This window comes from Ictalurus punctatus, chromosome 15 (assembly GCF_001660625.3).
Source record: "Ictalurus punctatus breed USDA103 chromosome 15, Coco_2.0, whole genome shotgun sequence".
NCBI lineage: Eukaryota > Metazoa > Chordata > Actinopteri > Siluriformes > Ictaluridae > Ictalurus > Ictalurus punctatus.
In genome coordinates this window covers 4,972,501-4,983,692 of record NC_030430.2, presented here as the reverse complement: position 1 = coordinate 4,983,692, position 11,192 = coordinate 4,972,501, and the positions used below count along the sequence as shown (strand labels likewise).

Sequence of the window (11,192 nt, the reverse complement as noted above, 5' to 3'; positions counted from 1 at the left end):
GTACAGCATCGAGCCCTTTTAAGTTTGCATCGGTGTGGAGAAAGTAAGGTTTGTTGGCATCTGACAACACTGGTGTTAGACAAAAGCTAACACTGGTGCATTGGTGAGGCACTGGATGATCTGGTGAAATGCATCAGTACAAGCTTGGTCCCACCGGTCACCAAATGGTTCTTTCAGATAGGTCTTTGTCTTCTCTTTAGCTTGCTTCTTTCCTTTTTGCATGGGTGCATACCCTTTAGTGAGTTCTGTGAGTGGTCTGACAATAGCTGAATTGTTGGCTATAAACCTCTGATAATATCCACAGAATCCCAGGAAAGAACTCAAAGACTTCAGATCAGTTGGCCGAGGCCAGTGGGTGACAGCCTCAACTTTTCTGGGATCTGTTCCAATGCCCTCTGCTGATACTATATGCCCCACATATTTCACCTTGGTTTGGCATAACTGGCCTTTGTCCAGACAGAGCTTTAGTCCTACCTCCTCCAGTCTGTCCAGCACCTTGAGAAGCCTCTCTTCATGTTCCTCTAATGACTTTCCAAAGACTATTAGGTCATCTAGGTAAACCATTACCTGGAGAAGGTTCATGTCACCCACTGCTCGCTCCATCAGTCGTTGGAACATCGCAGGGGCTCCAGTGATGCCCTACGGCATTCTTTCGAACTTATAAAACCCTAGTGGGCAGATGAAGGCCGTTTTCTTCTTATCGGCTTCTGACATCGCAATCTGGTAATATCCACTTCGCTAGTCTAAGACTGAAAACCACTTGCTCCCTGACAAGCAGTCAAGTGCATCATGAATGCGGGGAGTGGTATACTGATCTGGAACGGTTCGACTATTCAGTGTTCTGTAGTCTATGCACATTCTGACACTTCCATTCTTCTTTCTTGCTATGACTATTGGAGAGGCATATGGCTACGAGACTCCTTGATAATATCAGCTTTCAGAAGATCTTGTAAGTGTCTTCGTACATCTTCACTATCCGCTGTCGTTAATTGCCGTAACCGCTCTCGGAAAGGTCTCGTGTCTGACAGTCGGATATATTGCTCTACACTACCTTCACTAGTCCCACATCCCACTCATGTAGAGAAAACACAATGGCTCGTTTTGACAGCTTTTGTCTGAGTCAAGTTTTCCACTGTTCGGGGATGGGTGAATCCTCAAAGTTGATGCAATGGGGTCAAACTCTGGTAAAGTCACATCTATTTTGGATGCAGGTTTTGGCTGAAAAGCTGGCATCACTGAATCAGCAGAGCACAGGTTACCCATGATTGTCCCAACTGGGAGGACTGTATCTCTCATTGACTCATTGTGCACCAACACAGTGAAGTGCTCTCCATTTACTTCTGAACTAGGCACTACCATGGATTGCAGAAGCATCCCAGCTGGCAGTGGGACCATTTGTGAAGCTTCCACCATCAGCACTTCTTTGTCCAAGGGCTTCTCTAACTCTACCCTACATATAGCATGGCGGTTCCCACTAGCAGGTAAGGCCAAAGGGCCAGGCCCCATCCACTTGACCCATCCTACTTCCTCTTCTCCCTCCCAGGCCACTGACACCACCCTCTGGGCTGGGTCTTCAGCTCGGATACCTAAGGTTTGCGCAATATCCAGCCCGGCTGCCTCTTTACACAGTTTAGCCAACCGCTTGAAGAGACTGACATTGCTGCCCAGGATAATCGGAATCTGGTCTGGAGTTCTAGGGCCAGGACAGATAAGTTGAAGGACTGAGATGGACTCTTTGGACCCAGTAACACATTCTGGAAACTCTATATCTACTACTACATAGCCAAGATAGGGATAGCTAGTTTCACTTAGACCCCAAATAGCCAGGCCAGATACAGGATGAATCATGACATTTGACAAGTACTGCTTATACCAGTCCTCAAAGATGATCGTTACTTGTGAGCCACTATCCAACAAGGCAACTACACTGTTGGCCATTCACTCTCAAGTGCACTACTGAGGATGGACCTATTAACCCTTGGGGAATGTCTTTACCGCCTACTGAAGTCACCTCACTTTTCTTGACTGAGCATACGGAACCAGTACTATCATCTTATTGGTTCTGTGATTATCCGTCTTTGGCTTTCTTGAGAGAGCAAATTAGTTTTTTAATGACTCGGTTCTGATTTTCTGCACTCTGACATTTGTTGGCAAAATATCCATTTTCACCACACCGGTAGCAGATGCGTTCTTCTTCGACTTTAGCTCTTTAATCTCTGCTTTCAAACTCTGTAAGTCAGTCAGACGACTATCCATGTCTGGGTTAGCATGAGCTATATGTGCAGACAGATTAACCTTGACTCTAGCGGCGGCGAACTCCTCTCAGCCCGAATCTCGGCCAGCAGCTCTAAAAACGTTGGAGGATTCTGCTTTCTTTCCCTTAGTTTTAGCTGAACTATTATCAGATCCGAATGTATGGCACCCCAAAGTAGCTGCTCTACTCTGGCTATATCCACATGACTGGCAGGAACACCCCCTTTAATAACCACCTTTGTCAGAGACTGCTCTAATCGCCTCAGTAAGTCTGACAGTTTCTCATATTGGCCTTGGTACAATAGCCTGAAATCAAAGTAGAGGTATTCACCTGATTCAGCTGTTCTGAATGCACTCTCAATAGCATCCAAGCATTTATGAGGTGTAACGTCGGCATCAGCTGTACACACAGTTTTTACTACAGCTAGAGCTGGCCTTCTAAGGCTTTCCATAATTCTCTGTCGCTTTTCTTTGGCAGAGCAGTCACTCTCTTCCACCATCAAGCGAGCCTGTTCAATCCAATGCTCCAACACTTCTTCTTCTGCAGGAGCTGGTAAGGTGCCAGAGAGCATCCTCAGGTGACGATAATTACTATTCTCTCCTGAAGGCTTCTCTATTTTGGATAACAGGTCACCAACAGCCCGAATGATGGACTCAGCAGAGCCACTAGATGTTGATGCTTCAAGCAGGACTTTCAATGGAGTCTGTGCATCTTCATCTAAAGCTGGAGCTTCAGTTGCCATGACAATAGGCCAAGCCTCATCGGTATGGGTGTGCATTACTTCATACGGGACCTTGGTTGGATCAATTTTCTCTTTACATTCACACAATACTGTTAGTCGGTCAAGTGTTGTATTAAACTCTCTTCCTCTAACTCGCACTCGTCCCAAAGCCTTGATAGTTTCCAGAGTTTCTCCTATCTGAGCAACTTCAAACTCTTTGGGGACAACTGCTAGCAATGTGTGGATTTGATCGAGAGACTCCCCTTGACACCACTCTCTAAGCTCTTTCACCAGCTCTAATTTCACTGACTGAAGTTCCATGGTAATCTACCTTTGCCTATTAGTATTACGGAATTGTGGTTAGACGGGGATGTGCATGGAGTCAAGGGGGGAGCGTGTAACCCAGGGGTAAAACTTAGATATAAATAGATTAAATAAATAAATAAGTCCCAAGTGACTATTAGTATCAACCAATACGAGGTCAGGGTGCTGTTAGGACATCAGCCTGTAGGATTGAGAGTTGCTACATTCCAGCCAATGGGATGGCTGAGCCTGCCTCTCAGCTAGCGAGGGAGATAGGAACAGACTCAGTAGTAACTGAGTCATCGTAGCGGTATGTTGATGCTGCTGTTATGGGTGTAAATCACCAACAGTGTAGAGTGCCACAAAAGAGTCTAAGTTGGAAGGCAAGCTAGAGTAATGTGCCGTCCTCTTGCACTGGTGAGTTTATATCCATAACAGCAGCATCAACATACCACTACAGTGACTCAGTTACTACTGAGTCTCTTCCTATCTCCCTTGCTAGCTGAGAGGCGGGCTCAGGCATCCCATTGGCTGGAATGTAGCAACACTCACTCCTACAGGCTGATGTCCTAACAGCACCCTGACCTCGTATTGGATGATACTAATAGTCACTTAGGACTTATTTATTTATTTAATCTATTTATATCTAAGTTTTACCCCTGGGTTTAGGGTACAGAGACATTTCTGCAGCCTTGAAGGTCCCAGTGAGCACAGTGGCCTCCATCATCCATAAATGGAAGAAGTTTGGAACCAGCAGGACTCTCACTAGAGCTGGCCGCCCGGCCAAACTAAGCGATCGGGGGAGAAGGGCCTTAGTCAGGGAGGTGACCAAAAACCCGATGGTCACTCTGACAGAGCTCCAGCGTGTCTCTGTGGAGAGAGCAGAACCTTCCAGAAAAACAACCATCTCTGCAGCACTCCACCAATCAGGCCTGTATGGTAGAGTGGCCAGACGGAAGCCACTCCTCAGTAAAAGGCACATGACAGCCCACTTGGAGTTTGCCAAAAGGCACCTGAAGGACTCTCAGACCATGAGCAACAAAATTCTCTGGACTGAGGAAACAAAGATTGAACTCTTTGGCCTGAATGGCAAGCGTCATGTCTGGAGGAAACCAGGCACCACTTATCACCTGGCCAATACCATCCCTACAGTGAAGCATGGTGGTGGCAGCATCATGCTGTGGGGATGTTTTTCAGTGGCAGGAACTGGGAGACTAGTCAGGATCGAGGGAATGTATGCAATGTATGAATGTATGTATGAATGCAGCAATGTACAGAGACATCCTTGATGAAAACCTGCTCCAGAGCGCTCTGGACCTCAGACTAGGGCGAAGGTTCATCTTCCAACAGGACAACGACCCTAAGCACACAGCCCAGATAACAAAGGAGTGGCTACAGGACAACTCTGTGAATGTCCTTGAGTGTCCCAGCCAGAGCCCAGACTTGAACCCGACTGAAGATCTCTGGAGAGATCTGAAAATGGCTGTGCACCGACTCCCCCTCATCCAACCTAATGGAGCTTGAGAGGTCCTGCAAAGGAGAATGGGAGAAAATACATTCCGGATGCACTGTATAAACATTTTGCACATTCATGTTCCTTAGAATTAGAACTTAAGTCAAAATGTAATGCTCAAGACTTTTAGGGTCAATTTATAATGGGAGGGGTTCAGGCTTAATTTTTATCATTATTTTTCTTATCTGTAGTGTTGTTTCTCCTGTGATAAAAGCAGTAAGTGATTACAGCTCAGAGGTTACTGACTGCTTTTATCACAGGAAAAACAACACCAAAACTCTGTTTATGATGCTGTTCATTTGTAAAACACCCAACTGAACACTGTATTTCTGTATTTGGATAAAAATCTGTTCACACATACCAACTGTACACCTGTACCAACATGATAGATCAGGCTGTTTCTTCAAATTTGGCCCTTGGGGTCAACTGTCCTGCAGAGTTTACCTCCAATCTCAAGCTCACAATTTATTTATTTTTTTATAGCAGATCGCTACTATAGAAGACTTATTTATGTAAAAATTTCAGCTTCGTATCCCAGCAGAGATATTCAACCCGAAAGTGGGGGAATTTTTTTAAAAAATTGCACATTCTCACCCCCATAAAAAAGTAAGAGAAGTCTCAAACTTGAAATATTTTGCATGCACACTATACTTACCTAGGTACCTCCTAAAAAATTAAGACTGAAATTCAAACCCTTCCCATTATAAATGGGAATTATGGGAAAGTGGAACTGTGAGCAATCTTGAGCATTACATTTTGACTTAACTTCTAAGTCTACGGAATATATATGTACATCTACCTTGTAATGTGCTCTAGATATCATGTTTTGTTCCAAGGAGCTACAGTAGGCCCATCCTGAGCCGAGATATTGAGGTTTCTGTAAACAGGTGTACAACCGAAATTTGTAGTGTGCCATGACACCAAGATGGCCGTTGTAGTTAAACCAAGCAAAATAAAAGCCAAAATAGAACAGAGGTAATAAAAAATAAATAAAAAATTACAATGGTCAAGCAACCAACTTTGCAATTATTGGACCACTTGAGATGGAATGACCCTAAATACACATATTTACACAGTTAAAAAACATATGTATGGATGTCAATATAAGTACATACATAGTATATATAAATACATATTCATGAATATCAAATGTCATTTAAAATTAAAGCAAAAGAAAAAAATTATTTACAGTTTCCTACACACGGATCAATGTTATGCTAAGGGATTTGCCTTTTAGCAAGACAAATATGTTTCTGCAACCTGGACGATGGTATCTTTTGCTTGTTTTGCAATTCAGATTTCCTGAATCTAAGAACTACAGAAAACCATATAGTCAGACAATAGAGGGATATACCAGCATGGAAAGTGTTCATGAGTGCCCTGTGACGAAGGTGTTTATTTATTTATTTATTTCCCCAACAGAAGTTGCCCAAAACACAGACTCTTACCCCTCTGTACCCGGCGTAAGTGGGCACTGACTTTTTTCACAACGCTAATAATCTGAAGATGAGGTAGGTCCTTTAAACCAAATGATACCATGGTGCTAAAGTGTTGAATTCTCGAATTTGATTAGTCACAAGGAGCTGATTAATTTTCTATAACAGCAGCTCTGAAAGCAGTTCCAGCTTCAGGTCAAATATATTATCTTTATATAGCTTTATATTAAGCAAGGGCATAGGTTTGCATATGGATGGTCCCTACCAATATTTTGGGAGGGCAGAATTGTCCCTACCAATATTTGCGCGAACTCGTTCGCATTATCTTTGGAGTGAAGTCATGTAAATTCCATAGCATACTCTCCATACCTCAAGCATGAGCGAAAAATGTATTATTTAAGATGAATTTATTCCCTTTCCTCTATTGCCTGCACGGCACAGCATACATAAAGTATTTTTCCCATGCCAACACGTTTTGTACTTTGTAGATATCATGCCACCACAAAAATGATGAGACATCAGGAGCTTTTTCCCCACCCAAAGCGTAAGTAATAGGTAGTAAACTAACTGTCCAGTAGCCACATTGATTTAAAATGAAAACCTGTTAGCGACCTAACGTCACCAGCCTTGCACTGCGGAAAGTAACGTCAAGTGATGTTAGTTAACCTGGTTAGCTAGCGTTAACTAGCAGCTAACTCTGGCTTCTGTCATCTGCAGGCTAGCAGTCAGGTTGCTAGCTGGAACATAAAATAGGTGCATATATGAAATTATGTTGAGTTGAATTGTAGTCTAGAAACCCCATGAAAATGTCATCATTTAATGAATGAGTTTGTATGCAGGAAACGCAGCAGCAGGCTGAAGTAGAGCAGGATGAAACAGCTGTGTCTTCAGGGTTTCAGGTGAGGTCCTAATTATGAATTATATTTGGGAATTGTAGGGAGGCATCAGCATTAAAGTCAGTCTTTAGGATGTTCCGCAAATATACAGTATAACCTTTGAAAGTCAACATATTGGTCATGAGGCTGTTTTGAAAAAAATCTTACATCAAAACAACATAAGATCCTATTCACTCAATATTAACATTTCCCTCAAAAATAAATGGGATCTAAAGTTTAACTGTATGTGTATGTATCTTCATCAGTGTATAATTTTATTACACATAGGAAACTGAGAAATCAAGTAGGCCTAAAGATGGCATAGGGCAGGTTGAGGGAGAAGCAGCTGGACCTTCAGGGCTTCAGGTGAAGTCTTAAAATGATACTGCGATTAAACGTAGGCCTATATGAAGAGTTCATTTGCAAAAACAGATATCTCCATTCCTATGAATATTTAAAACTCATGTTTTTTTTTTTATTTCACATTAATAATGTAGCTGTATGCCATGTACATCAAGAGGCCCTTGACCAAGTAGATCTTAAATATATTTGCCAACAGTTTGTATGTCACTGACTGACGTAGGCATCTGTTTAGATTGTTTAAATAGACACCAAGGACTATCATGGAGAATGTTGATGGATGCGAAACATTTTTTTTTCTCTTTTCTGTCAACAAGTAATTTCAGTTTACTTCCTTTTAGTCTTTGATCTGTTGCTTTGTATAATTTGTATTTAAATGTAAATACAGATCTTAATGTAAATATAGATGTTATATTTTAATAAACCAGTTGGTTGTCAACATTAAACAGTCCTTTTTTTCCCCCAGGGTGGGTGGGTGGGTGTCCTTACCAATACTGAGACCAAACCTACACCCTTGATATTAATGTTTTGTTTCTATAGTAAATTACACAAGGACTTCTATGGCATAAGCTCTACCAAACTAAGGCTAATTATAAACTTTTTATGTAACAAAGAAAACCATATCAGTGGTAATATGGTGAAGTATTCCGTAAGAAGACATTCATAATTTTTATTTATTTATTACAGTTATGTTAGGAGTCTCCAGTATCAACACTTTGTAAGTCAGTAGGATTTTTTTTATGGGAAAATGTTCAGGATGGACGTCTTTGTGGTTTCGCAGTAACATAACAAGCCGCGGTTTTTTTGGTCTTACTAACTTCAAGAGAGAGAAGAGAGACAGTGGTGAAATAACAACTGTTGATAGCAGTTATAATGTAAGTAATAACAGGAATGAGCTTGTCGCATGGTCATTCCACATCATCAGAGAAAAAGTATGATGTGTCTTTCAGTAATGAATACAAATTTTGTAATTGTTGGCAAATTGCTGTGATGTAAGAAAAATAAAACACTGGGCCAAGATGTTATAGGAAGATAATCAACTTTGGGGTGGTAACAGTAACTCTGTTCCATGTCAGGCCACATCACACCATCCATCCGTTTCCCATACCGCTTATCCTACACAGGGTCGCAGGGAGCCTGGAACCTATCCCAGGGAACTTGGGGCACAAGGCGGGGGGGACACCCTGGACGGGGTGCCAACCATCACAGGGCACAATCACTCACACTCACACACACACACACACACACACACACACACACACTACGGACAATGGAAATGCCAATCAGCCATGTCCTTGGACTGGGGGAGGAAACCCATGTGGTAACGTGAGGAAAACAGGCTTAACACTAAGCCACCATGCTCACACCATCCAGTCATTGATTATTTTCTTATAACCGCACACACCCAAGTGTTTTATCCTTACTTTGAATTTCATCTCAACTCACTGTCTCGTCCTCAGAGGAGAAAACATCACACAAAAACGCTTCTGCATGCCATCTCTCAGCATGACTGAAGATTTAATGGCTCTTACAGCTTGTTGCTTTGTGTAGAGGTTTGTTTTGGCTCTGCTTCCCACCATTTCCAGATTCACTCTCCGACTTGCTCTGTTCCAGCCTGGAGCAGCGACTCGTCAGCATTTTACGCGACGCAGCGAGGTCCTCACTTTTTCCACCCTTGCCTCTTCCTGCATTCTTCCATCCATTGTTTAGGAGAGTCATGTCATGTTTTTTTTTTTTTTTTTTTTGGTTAGAGCAACAGGAAATGATCCGTCAACAGAATTTGAAGCTTCTGGAAAAGGCCAAGCAGATCCTGTCCCTGACCCCTCACTATTTACAGAGGTGCACTTATCGGAAGCTGATGAACTCTCACACATCCTTTATGAGGTGACAGCAAAATCGATTTAGTTAAAGAAAACTGTGCATTTCTTGTTTTTATGTGTTTTAATTGCATGTTTGCTGTTTTTCTAGCACATAAGTGCTTAGGGTCTTATTTGACCGAACAAAGCAAAACACAGTAGAACTGATGTGTGAAATACTGAAGTTTGTCCTTGATTTAAAAAAAACAAAACAAAACAAAACAAAAAAAAACTCAAGCTGTTTCTGAAAATCGTCAAAAAAATATATTTGGTCCAAACACTGAATTGGAATATAAATAAAATTAAACAAGGCATGCGATCCTAGTTCTGTTCTCTAAGCTGTGAATTTTTTTTCTTCCTTCTAAACTGCATAAAATAGCTAGAAAACATATGGAACGATATACTCTAGGCATTTATACAAATATTCAAAATATTGCTTTTCTCTAGACAGTAGGTACAAATGCTAACAAATGACATTTATTAACAATCACGCTCTAGTGCAGCTTAAAGAACGCAAAGCTGCTAAAGGCGGTGTGTGCTACAGAGAACAGCAGGTCGCGATACGCCGAGAACAACAAGGCAGCTCTCTTTCCTTCGTTCTGAAAGAGAGGAAGAGAGAGGTATGGGGAGAGGGAGAGAGAGAGAGAGAGAGAGAGAGAGAGAGAGAGAGAGAGAGAGAGAGAGAGAGAGAGAGCGCACGAGCGCTTGCTCACATGGGAGGATGATTTAGTGTGTGCTGCCGCTACAAGTTCACATTTCTTACAGAAAAGTATACTCCAATAGTGCAGATGAAAGACAGGTGATAATATTAAAAAATGAGTTTCAGTCTCTTCTCAGATTATTCACAAATAAATATGCAGGTGATTTCGTTAACATTAATCAGAATGTTATACGTTCGTTCTTGGTTACATAGCATACATGTGCTTATGTGATAGTGATAGATTTTTTTGTTGTTTTTTTTTTTGGTAAAATATATACAAAACTACCAGAAATACCCGAACTGGAAAGACAATAGAGATTAAGACTGAAGATGAAGATTCTATGCAAAAATAGTGGAGATGAAGTCACGGAATCGTTTGGCGTATTGTTCTGGATGAACTGTGGATATTTCGGCACCAGCCTGTGTGGGAGGAAAAAAGAAAAAAACACAACAAAACAAAAAAAATTGTATTCATTTCAATATTTAAAATTTAAGAAGAATAACGCAAGTACAACATGTACATAAATGTATGGTTTGTGTATAATTTCTCACCCCGTGCTTAACAGTCTTAGCTGCATGCGCGGCTTTCTTCTTGGTATCGTACTGCGTCAACACATCTATGAGACCCATGAAGTACACCTCCCTCTGCGGCGCTCCTGGAAACCGACACAAAAACGACATGCTTACAGTACAACTCTCTCCACCAATCAGAGCCATCAGGGTCAACATATAGTCAGCACTTCCTCTGTTATCCACTTGACCTAGTGTTCTTGCCAAACAAGTGAGGGAGAACACACTTCCTAAATGATGCGTCAACTCTTCTCAATGTTTCCAAGAAAACTACTGCGTCCTCTCACCTTTCCAAGAAACTAACCTGGGGCGCTTTTCACGGCGTAAACGTCCAAGTAGGGGTCGAACTCGCCAGGGCCCATGGGTTTAAAAGAGTTCATGTAGCCGGCGATCCCTTCAGGTGACGTGCCGTAGGAGCCGACGTGCGGTGTCGGGTTGACGCCGTTCTCCGCCTCCCCTTCGTCCTCGCAGCTCGGCTCCTCCGCTTCCTCTTCCTCACGCTCGGCCCTCACCACGTCGTGGATCCCCAGCAGCAAGCTGTAGTCCATTATCTTCAGCTTTACCAGGAACTACGAAATGCAGGCACGAGCATAAATAAACACAG

At 42.3% G+C, this 11,192-nt stretch overlaps 2 protein-coding genes across 2 annotated transcripts in view; both read right to left on the bottom strand.

Annotated features, from left to right (window-relative positions):
- Positions 1 to 2,273: 2,273 nt before the first annotated feature.
- Positions 2,274 to 3,296, bottom strand: LOC108275597 (paraneoplastic antigen Ma1 homolog). Its single transcript, XM_017486501.1, has one exon. The coding sequence runs from the start codon at positions 3,294 to 3,296 to the stop codon at positions 2,274 to 2,276; it is 1,023 nt and encodes a 340-aa protein (XP_017341990.1).
- A 6,263-nt stretch (positions 3,297 to 9,559) lies between these two features.
- The window catches only part of pip4k2ca (phosphatidylinositol-5-phosphate 4-kinase, type II, gamma a), an 11,858-nt gene continuing 10,225 nt past the window's right edge, over positions 9,560 to 11,192 (bottom strand). Inside the window, exons 8-10 of the mRNA XM_017486916.3 lie at positions 10,893 to 11,157; positions 10,571 to 10,674; positions 9,560 to 10,438 (exon numbers count right to left, since the gene is read on the bottom strand). Coding sequence (XP_017342405.1) covers positions 10,358 to 10,438; positions 10,571 to 10,674; positions 10,893 to 11,157 — 450 coding nt within the window. The 3' untranslated portion in view covers positions 9,560 to 10,357. The remainder of the gene's footprint in view (positions 10,439 to 10,570; positions 10,675 to 10,892; positions 11,158 to 11,192) is intronic.

What these genes read in the sequence shown, in the direction of transcription:
- LOC108275597 (XM_017486501.1), bottom strand. Translation starts at nt 3,296, where the DNA reads ATGGAACTTCAGTCAGTGAAATTAGAGCTGGTGAAAGAGCTTAGAGAG.